At 40.6% G+C, this 21,475-nt stretch overlaps 1 protein-coding gene across 2 annotated transcripts in view; it reads left to right on the top strand.

Moving 5' to 3' along the window:
- The window catches only part of LOC133538140 (trace amine-associated receptor 13c-like), a 60,660-nt gene extending 49,684 nt beyond the window's left edge, over positions 1-10,976 (top strand). For both annotated transcript variants that reach the window (XM_061879481.1, XM_061879482.1), the window contains exons 6-7: positions 7,746-7,985; positions 8,050-10,976. In XM_061879481.1, coding sequence (XP_061735465.1) covers positions 7,819-7,985; positions 8,050-8,851 — 969 coding nt within the window. In that variant the 5' untranslated portion in view covers positions 7,746-7,818 and the 3' untranslated portion in view covers positions 8,852-10,976. The remainder of the gene's footprint in view (positions 1-7,745; positions 7,986-8,049) is intronic.
- The last annotated feature ends 10,499 nt before the right edge of the window (positions 10,977-21,475 follow it).

Raw genomic sequence — 21,475 nt, 5'->3', positions numbered from 1 at the left:
TTTCAATGGGAATGTCATGAAAATTTGGGAATTCCAGGAAAAGAGTGACCTTTTTTAGAAAATGATGACAACATTGTCAAGGTTCTGAATGAGTTAGAATAGTTGGTGTTGGAATTTTTCAAAACGGTCAAGAAATGTTGATGTAGTAACATTTTTAATTGAGAAATGGTATTACGGAATTCCGGGAATTTTTCCAGTTTAAAAAAAAACCCTTCCCTGGTTCAAGCCCCACCTAGTACCAACCTCGTCACGTCCGTTGTGTCCTGAGCAAGACACTTCACCCTTGCTCCTGATGAGTGCTGGCTAGCACCTTGCATGGCAGCTCCCTCCGTCAGTGTGTGAATGTGTGTGTGAATGGGTAAATGTGGAAGTAATGTCAAAGCGCTTTGAGTACCTTGAAGGTAGAAAAGCGCTATACAAGTACAGCCCATTTATCATTTATCTTGTTTTTTGTCCTGATTAAGAGGAATGTTTTGACGGTGGAACGGTTCAAGTGGGTTGAAAAATGTGAAAGGAGTAGTCGACAGAAAATAGGGTGAAAATATGGTTTGGAAAACTGGGAATTCTGGGAATCCTTGGAAAAAAATCTAATTTGCAGGATGAGTGGAATATGTTGAAGGTGGAATGGTTTGAATCAGTTGAAAAATGTGGAAATGGTTGAAGGTTGAAAAGTGGCCAATTAATTTTGAATGGGAAAAATACCCCTCAAAACCTGGAATTCTGGGAAATTTTGAATGTTTCAAGGGTTTCCCGAATAGGCTGAACAGTTTGAAGTTGGAACGGTTGGAATCGGATGAAAAATGTGGAAGGTTGAGCGTGCCAAAATCTGGAGAAGAAGAAGAATAAAAACCATATGTGTGAATGTTTGGAACAAATGTTTGCTTTTTTTAGAGTGGTGGAAAAAACTTGACTTATTGATAGGGTCGGACACCGTTTGAGTTTGAATGCAGTTCTAAAAAATTGGATGGTTCAAGAACAATGGACTATAAATGTGGTTCCCATCGATGCCCAACCTAACTTGTCAATAGGGATGTAAACCCTCTCACCAGTAGTAGCTAAAACACTGTGGATCTAACTAACGAGGACTCTGCCGTGCATTGAGAAAGCGTTCGTTCTCTTGTCACTTTCAAATTTGCAGAGCATCAACATGCATTATTACGATAGCAAAAAAACATGTATCATCTGACAAATTGGTATTATTTATACCGTGTATCGACTATATTGCCCAACCGTAACATGTTTTAAAGCACCTTTTGCAGGGCGGCGCCACCATTTTTATAGCTTTACCTTCATCGTTAGTTTTGAAGCCAAAATACGTCCATGCTCCCTCTTTTGTCGACACACTGTTGCCAGCATTGTCACCGCGACACCTCATCATGACCATGAAAAAAAGTACCGATATTTTTTAAAGGTGGTATAGTACTTTTTTTAATTCGTTAGTAAAACTGTACTTGATTTAGCGGTTTAGCTCGGTTGGTAGAGTGGCCGTGCCAGCAACTTGAGGGTTGCAGGTTCGATTCCCGCTTTCGCCATCCTAGTCATTGCCGTTGTGTCCTTGGTCAAGACACTTTACCCACCTGCTCCCAGTGCCACCCACACTGGTTTGAATGTAACTTAGATATTGGGTTTCACTATGTAAAGCGCTTTGAGTCACTAGAGAAAAAGCGCTATATAAATATAATTCACTTCACACTTCACTTCACTTGATTAGTAGTGTACAACCTAATTTGAACACAATGTTTAGACCTGTTTTAAAGTATCTTCTCTGAGTGACAGGACATGACCTGAGCACTGGACTAATATGGTTGTATTCCCTGCTTCTAGTAAGGACTTGAAGTCACAGTCTGGTACTAGAAGTGACAATCAGGAACTATATGAATCAGGGACTGGGAGTGACAATCACAGAAAAGAAGTGAAGTGAAGTGAATTATATTTATATAGCGCTTTTCTCTAGTGACTCAAAGCGCTTTACATAGTGAAACCCAATATCTCAGTTACATTTAAACCAGTGTGGGTGGCACTGGGAGCAGGTCGGTAAAGTGCCTCGCCCAAGGACACAACGGCAGTGACTAGGATGGCGGAAGCGGGAATCGAACCTGCAACCCTCAAGTTGCTGGCACGGTCACTCTACCAACCGAGCTAACACTCAGGGACTAGAAGTGAAAATCAGGGCGATGTCAGACTACAAGTGACATTCAGGGACTAGGAGTGACTACCAGGGACTAGAAGTGACAACCAGGGACTACAAATGACGACCAGGAACTATAGGTTACAGTCTATTCTCTGAGTGATAGGAAGTGACCTGAGCACTGGACTAATATGTTTGTCTTTCCTGCTTCTAGTCAGGCCTAGGAGTGATGATCTCAGACTAGAAGTGACAATCAGGGAGTACAACTGACGACCAGGGTCTAGAAGTGACAATAAGGGACTTGGAGTGATGGCCTCAGACTAGAGGTTACAATCAGGGACTATAAGTGGCGACCAGAGATTAGAAGTGGCAATCAGGGACTAAGAGTCACGATCTCAGACTAGAAGTGACAATCAAGAACTAGAAGTGAAAATCTCAAACTAGAAGTGACAATCAGGGACTAAAAGTGACGACGGGGACTACAAATGACAATCATGGTCTAGGAGTGACAATCAGGGATTAGGAGTCACGATCTCAGGCTAGAAGTGACAATCAGGGACTAGGAGTCACGATCTCAGACTAGAAGTGACAATCAGGGACTAGGAGTGACAACCAGGGAATAGAAGTGACAATCAGGGACTAGTAGTGACAATCAGAGACTAGGAGTGATGACCAGGGACTAGAAGTGACAATCAGGGACTAGAATAACATTCAGGCACTAGGAGTGACGATCTCAAACTAGAAATGACCATCAGGGACTAGGAATGACAATCAGGCACTAGGAATGACAATCTCAGACTACAAGTGACAATCATGGACTAGAAGTGACAACGTGAGATAAGGAGTGACAATCAGGGACTAGGAATGACAATCAGGCACTAGAAGTGACAATTGGTGATAGAAGTCACAATCAGGGAATAGGGGTGACGATTGGGGACTAAGAGTGTCGACCAGGGACTTGAAATGACAATCGGAGACTAGAAGTGACAATCAGGGACTTGGAATGACGTTTAGGCACTAGAGGTGATAGTCAGAGATAAAAGTCACAATCGGGGAATAGGGGTGACAATCAGGCATTAAAGGTGACAATTGGGGACTTCAGAGGACTAGAAGCGACCGTCAGGGTCTAGGAGTGATGTTGTGGGCCACAGACAATGATTTGACTTTTTTCTGAGTTTATCTGAAGAAATAAGTTTGCCTTTCGCACACTGATCTGTTTTTGTCAGTGTTGAATGTACAAATTCAGCAACACGAGTCCGAGTATGGACCCCTGAGGAACCCCACAGGGCATTTTGTCTGATACACAGTTACCAATTCCGATAAAGTACATCCGGACTTACGGTTCAGAGCAGTACCAGAGATTCCCACCTAGAACCAGGACTGAGACTTTTCCTGCACCTGTGTTCAGTCGGGTATTAGTCACGTGGATCAGAGCTGTGGTGAGGCCTAAAGCCTTATTGGAAAGTATCAAACACATAATGAGACCGGAGAAAGTCACTAAGTTGTTCGTATACAACCTGTTCGAGGACTTTACATAAAATTTACAGATTTGTGATATTTGTTCAGTTCTGTGGCAACAAGACTACTTTTCCTTACAAGGGGTTTAATGACAGCCTTTGGAAATTACCCCGTTTTACATAAGTGTATTTGTACGTTAGCATGCTAACATAAAATACTGAATGATTGAGGTATTATTTTCTTTTTGATCGGGAAATATTGTCCTTTCCCATAAGCGGTGCAGTAACACACGCAGATGGAATACCGCAGCATGTGTTTTCTCAGTAGTGCGTTGCATGTTGAGAATGTGTCGTGACAAAATGTGAAATGCGAAAGTTTTCGTTTGTGAACTGACTAGTTGAGCCGTTGCTGACGGTTCAATGCCGATTCGTACCTGAGGCAGAACGGCAGCAGTCAGAACGAGTTCAGTCACGTCCCACACGCATTTTTGTTTCTTTGTTTGTTTGCTGCTTAAGTCTGTCACTCATCTCCCATTCTTTCACCAGCAACAACACCGTTAGGAATGATAGAAGCAGGATCAAATGTTCACTTTTGACTTTGCCGCAGACATTGGTGTTTTTGGAGTGGTGGAAAAAACTTGACTTATTGATTGGGTCGGACACCGTTCGAGTTGGAATTCAGTTTAAAAAAACTAGACGGTTCAAGAACAATGGACATAAATTACTCGGACCTGCTCAGTGGCCTAGTGGTTAGAGTGTCCACCCTGAGATCGCTAGGTTGGGAGTTCAAACCCCGGCCGAGTCACACCAAAGACTGTAAAAAAATGGGAACCATTGCCTCCCTGCTTGGCACTCAGCATCAAAACTGGAAATTGGGGGTTAAATCACCATAAATGATTCCCGGGCGCGGCACCGTTGCTGCCCACTGCTCCCCTCACTTCCCAGGGGGTGATCAAAGGGATGGGTCAAATGCAGAGAACACATTTCACCACACCTAGTGTGTGTGTGACAATCATTGGTACTTTAACTTTGACTTAAACCCGGTTCCCATCGATGCCCAACCCAACATATCAATAAGGATGTATACCGAGTACCGGTAGTAGCTAAAACACTGTGGAGCTAGCTAGCGAGGACAATGCGGTGCATTGAGAAAGCGTTCGTTCTCTTGTCACTGTAATATAAACCTGGTTCCGATCGATGCCCAACCCAACTTATCAATAGGTATGTATACCGAGTATCGGTATTTTTTGCTACCGCTTCCTAATTGGGTCGGTCCAGTAGGACCATTAAGACTCTGGACAAATGATACGGCTATCATATTTTTAGGGATTATGGCACGCTGTCACATTCACTTCAGGTGGTAGGATCTGATGATCAGCTTGGAATAATGACAAATAAGGAAGGAACACCACACAAAAGTTTGTATCACAACAATATTTGCTCTTCAAAAGTCCCTCCGAGTCACGCACGCCAATAAGAGTTTGTGTCAGTTTGAAGTGAACGCGCTGTATTCACGGCCGCCACTACTGCGTTCTATCAACCGTCAACCAAGTCAGACATTCATTGGCCGATTATAAATCCCCTTGAAAAAAAGTAAAAAATTTAAGTGATATTAAAATTCAGAAAGTTGGAGATTTACTTTCGAAAAGAGAAGTGTCGGATACTTCTCTTGTTCCCTTATTTGTATTTGACTTTATTAAACGTTTGGGTAGAATTTTATTACACAAAACCTGTTTTCTATTAAGTAATATAGGAATTGGTCAAAGCTTTATCAGAGTTTATCTATTATATAGTTAAAGTACCAATGATTGTCACACACACACTAGGTGTGGTGAAATTTGTTCTCTGCATTTGACCCATCCCCTTGATAAATAGTTAATCTATTTTCATCATAGAACTGGCACCCAATGTTAGTAAAAAAAAAGTAGAGATTATAAATTATAAATCAAGAATTGATTTTGAATCGAATCGTTTCGTAGCCAAAGATTCACAGCCCTTTTGCCAGACATAAATATTTCCAGCTGAGTGTAAATGTAAAGAATAGAACTGGATGTGCGTGCTCTTTACAAGATGGTGACACAACACTTTGTTTGTGATAAAATCCTTGCTGTGAGATGTTACATGATGTTGCTGGTGTACGATCCCCCATGCTCATTAAATTCTCATTATAAGTGCATTTTTTTCCACATCTTTAATTAAATGTAATACTGCTAAAAGTACTTATGAAGATTATCAACATTTGTATCGGTATTGATACGGTATACATCCTTACTTATCGATGATATTTTCCCAGGGTTTCTTAGCAAAGAAGTGCTCCAAAATTCTTGATCTATTACTGACTTTTCTTGGACTTTTCAAACATTGGCTGAATGGCTGATTTTCTTGTTCTATAGTTTTATGGGGCTGTACAGTGATCTGGTGGTAAGCATGTTGGCTCCACAGTCAGGAAATCACAGTCCAGAATCTCCATTGGAAGATCCATGAGTGGAGTTTGCATGTTCTTAGAGGTGCTTGTGGATAAGTGTAATGGTTGTGTTGTGGTTTGTGTTTAAACTTTACTTGCTGACGCGCCGGACAAAAAACTGATAGCTTGGTCTTTCGGTGATACCGTCTCTCAATTTGCGGACCATCTGTCTATGACAGTATGAATCCCGGCAGGTTACGTATTTGTCTTGGGATTTACTGCCGACCAGTCCGGGGTGGACCCTCATGCAACCCGCCTGGTTCAGTCCCAGCTTTTCGGTTCGAACCCGGGTTGTCCGGCATGAGAGAGAAGTGCGTGCTAGCTACCGAGCTAAACGCCGGCGCTCCAAACTGGTTACCAGCACTGCTCTTAAAGTTGTCAGGGAGTGAGATTTACCAACGTACACAGCACGGCCACACATGTCTGTCACCCGAGGTCAACTGGGGTCGGCTCCATCTCAGCCTTCACCCTAACGAAGACAAGCGCAATAGAAAATGGTCTGGTACCGATTGAATGCGGCAACCCATCAGCGTAAGACTTGATCGAGGGTATGGTTGGAGTAGTTGTGAACCACCTAGATTCTCTGAGCAATGTTTTGGTGTAGTTACGCATGCGAGGGTTGGTCAAAGGTCTGGCTGTGTCGGTCTTGATGTTTTAAATGGGTTGTACTTGTATAGCGCTTTTCTACCTTGAGGGTACTCAAAGCGCTTTGACACTACTTCCACATTTACCCATTCACACACACATTCACACACTGATGGAGGGAGCTGCCATGCAAGGTGCCAACCAGCACCCATCAGGAGCAAGGGTGAAGTGTCTTGCTCAGGACACAACGGACGTGACGAGGTTGGTACTAGGTGGGAATTGAACGAGGGACGCTCGGGTTGCGCACGGCCACTCTCCCCCTCTGCGCCACGCCGTCTTGACTTCCCAAGTTGCGTCTTTTTTGTTGCTACAACGCGACTCAGGAACGCACCTGCCAAAGGATACTATCAGCATACAACTTGATTGAGGGTATGGTTGGAGTCGTTGTAGACCACCTAGATTCTCAGAGCAATGTTTTTGGGTAGTTAAGCATGCGAGGGTTAGTCAAAGGTCTGTGTGTGTCGGTCTTGATGTTTTGACTTCCCAAGTTGCGTCCTTCTTGTTGCTATAAGGCGACTCAGGAACGCACCTGCCAAAGAATACTATCAGCGTACAACTTGATTGAGGGTATGGTTGGAGTTGTTGTGGACCACGTAGTTTCTCTGACCAATGTTTTGGGGTAGTTACGCATGCGAGGGTAGGTCGAAGGTCAGTGTGTGTCGGTCTGGGACCGCTGGGGAAGAGCTCCATAGAGTTGACCAATGCCTCAGTCCTGATGTTTTGACTCCCCAAGTTGCGTCTTTCTTGTTGCTACGACACGACTCAGGAACGCACCTGCCAAAGGATACTATCAGCGTACAACTTGATTGAGGGTATGGTTGGAGTCATTGTAGACCACCTAGGTTATTTGAGCAGTGTTTTGGGGTAGTTACGCATGCGAAGGTAGGTCGAAGGTCAGTGTGTGTCGGTCTTGGACCGCTGGGGAAGACCTCCATGGAGACGACCGATGCCTCAGTCCTGATGTTTTGACTCCCCAAGTTGCGTCTTTTTTGTTGCTACGATACAACTGGGAACACACACTCCAAAGGATATCGACACTAACGTTTGATAGGTTGGCGAAAAAGGAGGCGGAGAAGAAAGAGAGTTAAAAAGGCAGTGGTGTTCCGGCCTTATCCCTGACGGAGATGGCGGAGGAGGCCGAGCTGTGTTTCCCGCTGCTCGTCAACACATCCTGCCGGAGGACGCCGCGCCCTCGCCTGGCTGTCGTCGGCATCTTCGTGCTGCTGTCGACCGTCTTTCTGCTCACCGTTGCTCTCAACCTGCTGGTCATCGTGTCCATCTCACACTTCAGGTGAGCCGTGACGTCCGCAGGTCAGGGGCTGGTTTGGACTGACGGGGGTGTACTTTCTCTTCAGGCAGCTGCAGACGTCCACCAACCTGCTGCTGCTGTCTCTGGCCAGCTCCGACTTCTTGATGGGCTTCTTCATGTTGTTCCAGATCTTCCAGCTGAACGGCTGCTGGTTGTTCGGCGACATGACGTGCGCTGCGGTTTACCTCCTGGATCACCTGATCTCGTCGGCCTCCATCGGGACCATGGTGCTCATATCGGTAGATCGTTACGTGGCCGTTTGCGACCCTCTTCACTACCCCGTCAGGGTCACCAGGAGACGAGTGGAGCTTTCCATCGTCCTGTGCTGGTCGTTTTCCTCCGTCTTCAACGTGGCGTGTTCGATTGACACGCTGCAGCGGCCGGGCAGGGTCATCTCCTGCGTGGGCGAGTGCGTGGTCCTTGTCAATCGCGCCGCTGGACAAGCGGACCTGATTTTCTCCTTCATCGGCCCCATCAGTGCCATAGCGCTGCTGAACATGAGAGTGTTTGTAGCGGCCGTGTCTCAGGCGCGAGCCCGCGTTGGAGTTTCGGTCCCACAATGCTCGCGCGGCCCCAAGAGCTCTGAGCTGAGGGCAGCCAGGTCGCTTGGGGTGGTAGTGATCGCGTTTTTCGTGTGCATCACACCGTACTTCTGCATGGTCGTCTCAGGGCAGAACGTGGCGCTCAACTCGTCGGCGGCGGCCGTTATCATTTGTTTGTTCTACTTCAACTCCTGCATCAACCCGCTGATCTACTCCCTTTTCTACCGCTGGTTCAGGAAGTCCATTAAGCTCATTGTGACGCTCCAAATTCTGCAGCCTGATTCTAGCAGGGCGCACCTGCTGTAGACGCGCTTCTGCCTCATAACGGCAATAATCATAAAACATTTGCTTTATTAAGGGCTCAAAGATGCTGCACAAAGAATCAGAATTGTTTTTATTGCGATTGTCTGTAAGGGTTCTCAAACTAGGTTGTTTTTTTTTACAGTGCAACAAATGAAACGTCAACAAGCAAAAATAAAACCTTAAAGAAAAAACAGAACAAGACTAAATGAATTGGATTAATGAATTAATTAATGAACTTTAAAAAGTGTCTTCATATAAAATAATATATCTAATTATAATAAAAAATAAAACATCTATCCTATATATATAATTAAATAAAATGGCTAAAAAGTGGATAATAAAATAATGTCTAATTATGATAAAATATTTAACCTTTGTATGTTATTAAAAATGGCTAAAATGTGTGTATAATAAAATAATATATCTAAATATAATTAGATAAAATATCTCATCCTTGTGTAGAATTGAGTAAAATGGCTAAAATGTGTGTATATTAAATTCTGGTTGCACCCGTAGACGCCGTCGGTGGACCAATCAGAGCGTAGGACACTAACGAGTTGCTGCAAATGGGGCAGTGCGACGTCACAGGGGAACTGAGGTGATGGGAACAACACATCAGAGCGAGAACTCTGACTTTGTACACAAATGTGTGGTAAGACAACAGGGGTTAAAGGTCAAATGGATCAGGAATACTATTGCTTTTAAAACGACACGACATGCACATTTGAAATGATTAACTTCAATGTGACAGCTCACGTTTACAACTGCAATGTGTTGTTTTTGATAACTGTTAGGGAACACTGATGGGAATTCCGTCTCTTTTGAGGGAGTCGACGTTTTTGGCTGGACTCCTGTTGACTTTTTTTTTCTTTTTTTGCCCAAATTAATTGATGACCAATATAAGCCTAAAACGAGTTCTTACTGTAAAAATGTAATTACATTAAATATTTGTGATTTATTTGGGTTTACAGAAACAAATGATAAAATACACAACAAAGACCATCTCAATTTACTATTTGTACTTTGGTAACTTTTTGCGGCGAAACAACATATCAGCGACACAATGTTACTGAAAAAAATGTATTCATTGTTAAAATGTGAAAAAGTCAAAGAAATAATGACCAGAAGACTGAAGTTAATTTGCAACCCCAAAAAATCTGCTGAACAATATTTATATCAATCCATTTTTTCTACCGCTTCACACTTTCGGGGTTGCGGGGGGTGCTGGAGCCTATCTCAGGTGCATTTGGGCGGAAGGCGGGGTACAACCTGGACAAGTCGTCACCTCATCACAGGGCCAACACAGATAGACAGACAACATTCACACTCACGTTAACACACTAGGGCCAATTTACTGTTGCCAATTAACAATATTTATATGATTTGATTTATTTATTATTATAGTTTTGTGAATTTCTATTTGTAGATAAATAAAGAATATATCTACCTATGTATTTTACTTTTGCAAATTTTAATAATGAATATCTGTTTCTGTGTAATATTGTGTTGATGTTGTGTCGTTTCGAAAAACATAATGGATAAGATAAAAGATAATTTCATAAATAGTATGCAGTTAAAAAAAATGTATTCAAAATTATATATTAAAGATTAAAAAAAAGAATACATTTGAGAAAAAACAACAAACTTTTTTTCAAATTGAAAAAATACTCATTTAAAAAAAAAATATGAAACAGTAACTTTTTATTTGCGTGCCTTTAAGTTGTGCTTGCAAATCGACTTCAAACTTGTGGGGGGGAATTTCTGGACAACCTGTTGCCTTCTAACATTTTGTAAATATTTAAAAAATGTGCAAAAGTAAACAAAAACAAAGCAGCATTTGCAAAGAGGGACATCTGTGTATTTTAATGCAATCAGACAAAAACATGGATTTGAAACAAAAAAAAAATTTGCCCACACACAAAATACATTGGGAATTTTTTTACAATTGGAATTAAATTTGTAAAAAAAGATTAGCAAACAGATTTTTTGCAAACCAAAATACTCAATTTTTTTTTTTTTTTTTTACAGATATAAGGGTGTCTACGAAAATAAAACCATCTTATTTATCAATGTTGTGTTGAAGTGGATTTGCAACCAAAAAAGAAACAAGGCTGCATAACAAGTTATTATTTCATGGTAAATATATTTTAATTTGTAATATATGTATAAATATATATATATATATATATATATATATATATATATATATATATATATATATATATATATATATATATATATATATATATATATATATATATATATATATATAAAATGCTAGCAAAACATATTAAAATGCAATTGAAAGTTGATCAAATGCAATGAAAAGTTGCTCAAATGCAAACAAAAAATAAAATGCAATGAAAAGTTGATCAAATGCAAACAAAAAATAAAATGCAATCAAAAGTTGATTAAATGGAAACAAAAAATAAAATGCAAACAAAACCTAATAAAATGCAAACAAAAGTTGATAAAATGCAAACAAAAGTTAATAAAATGCAAACAAATGTGGATCAAATGCCAACAAAAGTTGATCAAATGCCAACAAAAGTTAATAAAATGCAAACAAAAGTTGATCAAATGCAAACAAAACTTAATAAAAAGCTAACAAAAGTCAATAAATGCAAACAAAAGTTGATCAAATTCAAACAAAGTTAATCAAATGCAAACAATAGTTGATCAAATGCAAACAAACGTTTATAAAATGCAAACAAAAATTAATAAAATGCAAACAAAAGTTGATGAAATCCATCCATCCATCCATTTCCTACCGCTTGTCCCTTTCAGGGTCGCGGAAGGTGCTGGAGCCTTTCTCAAATGCATTCGGGCGGTAGGCGGTGTACACCCTGGACAAGTCGACACCTCATCGCAGGGCCAACGCATAGAAAGACAACATTCACACTCACATTCACGCACGAGGACCAATTTTAAACAGGAGTTAATAAAATGCAAACAAAAGTTGATGAAATGCAAACAAAAAGTAATAAAATGCAAACAAAACCTAATAAAATGCAAACAAAAGTTGATCAAATTCAAACAAAGTTTGATAAAATGAAAACAAAAGTTGATAAAATGCAAACACAAGTCAATAAAATGCAGACAAAAGTTAATAAAATGCAAACAAAAGTGGATCAAATGCCAACAAAAGTTAATAAAATGCAGACAAAATGTAATAAAATGCAAACAAAAGGTGATAAAATGCAAACAAAAGTTAATAAAATGCAAACAAAAGTGGATGAAATGCCAACAAAAGTTGATCAAATGCCAACAAAAGTTAATAAAATGCTAACAAAAGTTGATCAAATGCTAACAAAAGTTGATAAAATGCAAACAAAAGTTGATCAAATGCAAACAAAAGCTAATAAAATCCATCCATCCATCCATTTTACTACCGCTTATTCCCTTTGGTATCACAGGGGGGGGGCCGCTGGTACCTATCTCAGCTACAATCGGGCGGAAGGCGGGGTACACCCTGGAAAGGTCGCCAACTCATCCCAGGGCCAACACTGATAGACAGACAACATTCACACTCACATCCACACACTAGGGCCAATTTAGTGTTGCCAATCAACCTATCCCCAGGTGCATGTCTTTGGAAGTGGGAGGAAGCCGGAGTACCCGGAGGGAACCCACGCATTCACGGGGAGAACATGCAAACTCCACACAGAAAGATCCCGAGCCCAGGATTGAATTCAGGACTATTCAGGACCTTCGTATTGTGAGGCAGACGCACTAACCCCTCTCCCACCGTGCTGCCCTAATAAAATCCAAACAAAAGTTAGTAAAATGCAAACAAAACTGAATCAAATGCAATCAAAAGTTGATGAAATGGAAACAAAACTTAATAAAGTGCAATCAACATTCTTCCATTAAATTTGGTTTTAAAAAAATATTTTATTGCATTTTTTTGTCTCCACGTTTTTCTTCAATATTTTGAATCCTTTTTTGTTAGTTTGCACAAAAAGATACAACTCCCTTCCGTACAAATGCTGCTCTTTTCTTTCACTTTTGCGCTTTAATGGATGACAAGCATTGATGACAAGCCCACTTATTGTTCAGATGAGGCCCCGCCCACAAGCTTGGAATGGATTCATAAACAAAAACGAAAATGTTTTTTTATTTGTAAACAAAAAAGAACAAAAAAATGGTTTGTTCGTCAAGCTTTGTTAATTTCAAATCTGATATTTGTTTGTTTTTTTCAAACCCATTTTTTGATAAAGTGCATAAAAACACACATCTGTTTCCGTGCATTTGCCAAAATAACATTCAAAAAGGTAAAGTGACTCATCTTTTCGTACCTTCCCTTTCCAAGGTGTAGTCTTTAATTCTGTAGCAACTCTAGTGGACCCCAAAGAGTCGGTTAGAAGAGCCCTTTCATTTGCGAATGACCCATCATCACTTAAAAAATGCTTTACGCTGCCACTGTTTGACACTGGAACAGACTCTCTGGGCTGTCACTATGGAAACAAACACGCGTCGTCAGTCCAACCGTGACTTTTGTGTGGATTTTCTTCATTCCACGCCAAGAGATTTTCACATCACGGCTGTGGAAAATTACTTTTAAGTGTGACATTCAAGTATTTTAGCGTGACACTGGGAATGTTTCCACACACGCACAACGTGAGACGCCATTGTTCCTCGGAGGCCACTTCAGGCACCAATTGAAGGGTTTTTTGTTTCCGATTGTTTGCCTTCGGGCTCGTTGTCGCCTCGTAAAATGGCTTCAAGCAAGTTACATCTAAATATTTTTGGATGTTTTTCTACAGGCAGTGTAAACTGGTAATGACACGCACACAACTGGTATACGTTTGTCATGTTTCATTATAAGTGACAACTGAAATGTATATTCTGAAACAAAAATTACGCAACAATGTTATTTCAATCGGGACTGCGTTTTTAATCGTATTTTTTAACCCCAGGACGAACAAGTTGCGGTCAAAGGACGAACAAAAGTAGCGTCAGTTATATTGAGACTGTGCTGCCCTCTTTTGGCCGGCAGCCGATTTACATTTAAAGAACAATCCATCCATCCATCCATCTTCTTCCGCTTATCCGAGGTCGGGTTGCGGGGGCAACAGCCTAAGCAGGGAAACCCAGACTTCCCTTTCCCCAGCCACTTCGTCTAGGTCTTCCCGGGGTAGCCGGGAGACATAGTCTTCCCAACGTGTCCTGGGTCTTCCCCGTGGCCTCCTACCGGTTTGACGTGCCCTAAACACCTCCCTAGGGAGGCATTCGGGTGGCATCCTGACCAGATGTCCGAACCACCTCATCTGGCTCCTCTCGATGTAAAGGAGCAGCGGCTTTACTTTGAGATCCTCCCGGATGGCAGAGCTTCTCACCCTATCTCTAAGGGAGAGCCCCGCCACACGGCGGAGGAAACTCATTTCGGCCGCTTGCACCCGTGATCTTATCCTTTCGGTCATGACCCAAAGCTCATGACCATAGGTGAGGATGGGAACATAGATCGACCGGTAAATTGAGAGCTTAGCCTTCCGGCTCAGCTCCTTCTTCACCACAACGGATCGGTACAACGTCCGCATTACTGAAGACGCCGCATCGATCCGCCTGTCGATCTCACGATCCACTCTTCCCCCACTCGTGAACAAGACTCCTAGGTATTTGAACTCCTCCACTTGGGGCAGGGTCTCTTCCCCAACCCGGAGATGGCATTCCATCCTTTTCCGGGCGAGAACCATGGACTTGGACTTGGAGGTGCTGATTCTCATTCCGGTCGCTTCAGATGAAGCCATCAGAACCACATCATCTGCAAAAAGCAGAGCCTTAATCCTGCGGTCACCAAACCGGAACCCCTCAAAGCCTTGACTGCGCCTAGAAATTTTGTCCATAAAAGTTATGAACAGAATCGGTGACAAAGGACAGCCTTGGCGGAGTCCAACCTTCACTGGAAATGTGTTGGACTTACTGCCGGCAATGTGGACCAAGCTCTGGCACTGGTCGTACAGGGAGCGGACCGCCACAATGAGACAGTCCGGTACCCCATACTCTCTGAGCACTCCCCACAGGACTTCCCGAGGGACACGGTCGAATGCCTTCTCCAAGTCCACAGAGCACATGTAGACTGGTTGGGCAAACTTCCATGCACCCTCAAGAACCCTGCCGAGAGTATAGAGCTGGTCCACAGTTCCACGACCAGGACGAAAACCACACTGTTCCTCCTGAATCCGAGGTTCGACTATCCGGCGTAGCCTCCGCTCCAGTACACCTGAATAAACATTACCGGGAAGGCTGAGAAGTGTGATCCCACGATAGTTGGAACACACCCTCCGGTCCCCCTTCTTAAAGAGAGGAACCACCACCCCGGTCTGCCAATTCAGAGGTACCGCCCCCGATGTCCACGCGATGCTGCAGCTAAAGAACAATTTAATATGTAAATATGAAACCATGCAGTACTGTTACTATTACTGTACACCAGTGGCGGGCTGTGCGTTGCCCACCTAGGCCTTCAGTGATAATAATTATAATAGATTATATTTGTAAAAGTACTTTACATTGAGTAAACAACCTCAAAGTGCTATAGTGTATTAAATAAAATAAAAATACCAAAATTAAAACAATTTAAATATGATAAAAAATAAAAACTACAACAGCCTAATAACTAGAACTAGAATGCATAAATCTAAAAAATGTTTTTTTTTTAAATTTTTTTTTTAAAGAATGTTTTTAAGCCTTTTTTTTAAAGCATACACAGTCTGTGGTGCCCTCAGGTGGTCAGGGAGGATGTTCCACAGACTGGGAGCGGCAGAGTAGAAAACATGATCTCCCATTATTCATAGCTTTGTCCTCGGAGGTTGGAGGAAGTTAGACTGTCCGGAGCGGAGGTGTAGTGTGGAGGATTTGGGGGTGAGTAGTTACTTGAGGTAAAGGGGGGCATTTCCATGGAGGCACTGGTGGGTTAGTAGGGAGACTTTGTATTCAATACATGTCTTAGTCCAACTTTAATAGATACCCCTCAAAATACCGTAATTTATGTCCCCACATCACATGACCATTGCTGGAGAAATATTAAAAAGAAACACACGTGTGCACTTCCTGGCCATTGAAACACATCACAGTGTACAAAACAGGCTGTATTTAGTCACATTTAAAAATCCATGAACCCGAATCAGGATCTGAAACATACCTTACGTGGTCCTGTCAAAATTGAAATAATTGTAAAGGACATATTGAATGTGGAAAAATAAATAAATAAAACATTTTAACGTTTTCTTTGTGAGTTAAAGTGACAACCGATGATTTCTCTGTTGGCCTGGTACGGCTCTGGTGCTCCTTCCTGCTTTTTGCAAATTACAAATTGTGATTGGATTCTCACTTGGGAGCGGCAAGTGAAAACCCAATCACAGTCAAGTTTAGCGTAAGGCCACCTAGATGGGATACTGTCAACAACTTGTGATCTCATTGGCTACAGCAACTGTCTATCAACTGGCAACAAGCCAGCCAAATTCTGATTGGATAAAAGCTCGAACGTAAAAACAAGCAACAATGGAGCCTAATAAGACATGAAGAGAATATGATGAATACTTAATGGAAGTATATTCTAATTAAATTGTATTAATGTATAATCATGATTTATGTTATGCCAGTAGAGAAGGCCTTGCTGGCCCTAACGGCACACCACTGCTGTACACCATGCAACATTATACAACTGGACATACCAGTTTTTGTTATCTAAAAATTTATATATGGCAGCACGGTGGAAGAGTGGTTAGTGCATGTCCCTCCCAATACGAAGGTCCTGAATAGTCCTGAATTCAATCCTGGGCTCGGGATCTTCTGTGTGGAGTTTGCGTGTCCTCCCCCTGACTGCGTGGGTTCTCTTTGGGTACTCCGGTGTCCTCCCACCTCCAAAGACATGCACCTGGGGATAGGTTGATTGGCAACACTAAATTGGCCCTTGTGTGTGAATGTGGGTCTGAATGTTGTCTGTCTATCTGTGTTGGCCCTGTCATGAGGTGGCGACTTGTCCAGGGTGTACACACCTTCCACCCAAATGCAGCTCAGATAGGCTCCCGCGACCCCAACCGGTAAAAAATTAATGGATTGATGGGTATTTCTGTATACTGCATGCTAGCGAAAGTGCAATTTGTTGCGTGTACTATCATTATTGAAATAAATAATGATAAGGTATTATTAATAATAATTTTAAAATAAAATCCAAAATACAATTGGAAAGAGACACTGCTGCCCTTTGTTGGCGAGCAGCAGTTTTACAACTAAATAACTAGTATCTTCTGTATTGGCCAATATGAAACCCATCCATTTCCTACCGCTTAAACCATGCAATAGTTTTACTATTACTGTACACCATGCAACATTGTATACAACTGGACAGAGCAGTTATTGCTAGCTTATATTTTTATATACAGCTTGGTAGCGAAAGTGCATTTTGTTGTGTGTACTATTTTTATTGAAAACAAAAAAATGATGATACATTATTGATAATGACACATTTGTTTTTTTCGAAAATACAATTGCTCTATTAATATTTTGAACTCTAGTCAAGCCATACTTGCCAACCTTTAGACCTGCGATTTCGGGAAGTGGGGGTCGTGGGCATGGTCGGGGATGGGGCGGAGGCGTGGTTGGGGCGGGGGGCGTGGTTAAGAGGAGAGTATATTTTCAGCCAATATTTTTATATTGGCTGTAATCTATATGTATATATATATATATATATATATATATATATATATATATATATATATATATATATGTATATATATATATATGTGTATATATATATATATGTACTGTATATATATATATATATATATAATAGGGCTGTGAATCTTTGGGTGTCCCACGATTCGATTCAATATCGATTCTTGGGGTCCCGATTCGATAATATATCGATTTTTTTTATTTGATTCGATTCTCGATTCAAAAACGATATTTTTCCGATTCAAAACTATTCTGTATTAGAATAGAATAGAATAGATAAGAACAGAAACTACTTTATTGATCTCTGGGGGAAATTCAGCACCACAGTTCGCTCACAATAAACAATAATAATGATAAATAATATATTACATATATTATATATATATATATATAATATATAATAATATATTATAATATATAATATATACAATACATATATTATATACATAATATATAATATATGAATAATATAAATATATTCTACATATATTCTACATTTAGGGTACAGTCAAGAAGGAACATATACATTATACAGTCTGATGGCTGATGCTATTTTTCCGATTCAAAACGATTCTGTATTCATTCAATTCATAGGATTTCAGCAGGATCTACCCCAGTCTGCTGACATGCAAGCAGAGTAAAAAAACATTGTTTTTAAAAGCTTTTATAATTGTAAAGGACAATGTTTTATCAACTGATGGCAATAATGTAAATTTGTCTTGACTATTAAACGAACCAAAAATATGACTTATTTTATCTTTGTGAAAACATTGGACACAGTGTGTTGTCAAGCTTATGAGATGCGATGCAAGTGTAAGCCACTGTGACACTATTGTTCTTTTTTTTTTATAAATGTCTAATGATAATGTTAGTGAGGGATTTTCAACCACTGCTATGCTGAAATTATAACTAATATTGATACTGTTGTTGATAATATTCATTTTTGTTTCACTACTTTTGGTTTGTTCTGTGTCGTGTTTGTGTCTTCTCAATTGCTCTGTTTATTGCAGTTCTTAGTGTTGCTGGGTCAGGTTTGGTTTTGGAATTTGGATTGCATTGTTATGGTATTGCTGTGTAGTGGTTTGTTGGATTGATAAAATAAAAAAAATAAAAAAATAAAGAATGCATTTTTTTAAATAAGAATAAATAAATCGATTTTATAAAAATGAGAATCGATTCTGAATCGCACAATGTATTCGATTCGATTCGTATTCAAATCGATTTTTACCACACCCCTAATATACATATAAATGTGTATATATATATATATATGAAATACTTAACTTTCAGTGAATCATATCTATATATTTGTATTTTATTATATATATATAAAAAATAGTTGAATTTCAGACAGCACCTATCAAATACACAGTAATAAAAACACTGTCGTTCTACTAACTGTACTGTGCTTGCTTGGTACAAAGAAAACAACAACAACACTTACCTTTCACTATTTGGGTAACGTCACTTCCGAGTTTCCAGAAGATGGCGCCAGTATGTGCTTTGCCCTGACGTCTCTCGCTGTCAGCTCTGTTTGTTTTTGTGTATTTTGCGTCTATTTTCGTCTCTGTCAGCTCACTGCTTGTGTATGACTGCCAAACTCTGTTGGATCTTTGCCCCATTCCCACTGATATGATCAACTTCGATGTTGGTTTTTCGACGTCCCAGTCAGCTTTTTCACCCGGCCGGATTCCTGCCTTCCTTTACCGCCTCGTGGCTCCTCTCCCCTGCCACCTGCGGGCTGTGTGTCGGGCCCCACCTGGGTTAGCTGCGCCCTTGGACGTGCTGGCCCCCGCCAGGTTCAGTCTTGTGAACGCAAGATCTTTGACAAACAAAACGTTTATCCTGAAGGATTTCTTCACTTCCCGCGGGCGGCGGACTTGACTTCCTCTGTGTGACGGAAACATGGCTGAGAGCCGCTTAATCCGCCCCTCTTAATGAACTTCTGCCTCCGGAGTGTTCCTACTTTAATTCTCCGCGGTCGTCCGGTCGAAAAGAAGGATTAGCAGTCGTTTTTAAAAATTATTTTAAATGCCGTCAGATCCGCATGCAATCCTCCTTTTCAAGCTTCGAACTCTGCATGTTTGAGCTGGAGGGGGCGTGGCCTCCAGCTCCAGCTACATTTCGGGAGATTTTCGGGAGAAAATTTCTTCCGGGAGGTTTTCGGGAGAGGCGCTGAATTTCGGGAGTGTCCCAGAAAATCCGGGAGGTTTGGCAAGTCTGAGTCAACCTAGCGAGCATCAGTTATATTGCGAGCTTGTGCGGTGTACAGTGAAAGAGAAAATGCTGCCCTCTGTTGGTCAGCAGCAGTTTTACAACTGAATAACTATTGTCGTCTGTATTGGCCACTATTACTGTAAACATGAAACCACCAAATAGTTCTATTATTACGGTACATCACCCAATAATGTATACAATGTACCAGTTTTTACTAGCTTATATTTTTACATACAGAATTAAAGGCAACTGGCAACTGACGGTATTATATAAACAGAACAATTTGGTACTACTATTTTCATTAAAATAAAATACCACATAAACTGTTTATTTTTATTGAAAATACATTGATGTATTCATTTAAACCGCAAGACAACAAACACTCAGTCAACTAATGTCGGCCATTAATATATCTTTATTTGCAGAGAGAGAGAATGCTGCCCTTTGTTGGTCATTGGCGGTATTGCCTAAATTATAAATTAGATTTGTTCGCCTTCAAACAAAAATGCATTCATTGCATTACACAGTAACTTTTAAAAAATTATACGGTAAGAATTTGGGATGAGGTAATTTGTTATGTTTGTGTATTGGGAATATACATTACACAAAAGGGACAAAGAGGTAGAAATGGATGGATGGAATATTGTTATTGTAGATATCGTGGATGTGTTGATACAATATCGAGATCCCTACAGCAGACTAATGCGAGCATGTATTTATTATATATCAAGGGAAATGCTGCTCTCTGTTGACAGGACCACCAAATTATTTTTTAATTTAGTGTTTGTAATTATCTTATGTTATATTTCGACTTCCACGCAATAACATTTACATTTGCTCTAATAAATGTTATTTACGATTGACAAAAATAGACGTTTTGTTTATGTCATCTTTGTCGCTCCCTGCTGGCAGGCTTCAGTATTTACCCATTAAAAATCGTGCATTTTTCCTAGTTCTCCACTAGAGGTCAGACTTTCATATGAAAAGACTGAAAGAGCAGCTGTGGTATTTTTGTTTACTGCGATAAGTTAGCGACTTGTCCAGGGGGTAACCCACCTTCCACCCGAATGCAGCTGAGATAGGCTCCAGCGACCCCCCATTTATTAGATGTATGTTTTGACTTATATGTGTTATTGTATATATGTTTTGACTTATAGTTACATTATTAGATGTATGTTTTGACTTACATTTACGTTGTAAGAGCGGTAGAAAATGGATGGATGGATGTGTGTTTTGACTTATATTTACGTTATTAGATGTATGTTTTGGCTTATATTTACGTTATTAGATGTGCAAACCCCCTTTTCATATGAGTTGGGAAATTGTGTTACATGTAAATATAAACGGAATACAATGATTTGCAAATCTTTTTCAACCCATATTCATTCGAATGCACTACAAAGACAAGATATTTGATGTTCAAATTCATAAACTTTATTTTTTATTTTTTTGCAAATAATAATTAACTTAGAATTTCATGGCTGCAACACGTGCCAAAGTAGTTGGGAAAGGGCATGTTCACCACTGTGTTACATCACCTTTTTACTTTCAACAACACTCAATAAATGTTTGGGAACTGAGGAAACTATTTGTTGAAGCTTTAAAAGTGGAATTCTTTCCCATTCTTGTTTTATGTAGAGCTTCAGTTGTTCAACAGTCCGGGTTCTCTGCTGTCGTATTTTACGCTTCATATTGCGCCGCAGTTTCGATGGGAGACAGTTCTGGAATGCAGGT

This window comes from Nerophis ophidion, linkage group LG19 (assembly GCF_033978795.1).
Source record: "Nerophis ophidion isolate RoL-2023_Sa linkage group LG19, RoL_Noph_v1.0, whole genome shotgun sequence".
Taxonomy (NCBI): domain Eukaryota; kingdom Metazoa; phylum Chordata; class Actinopteri; order Syngnathiformes; family Syngnathidae; genus Nerophis; species Nerophis ophidion.
Note: the sequence above shows the minus strand (reverse complement) of the source record. Positions and strands in the feature narration are given on the sequence as shown.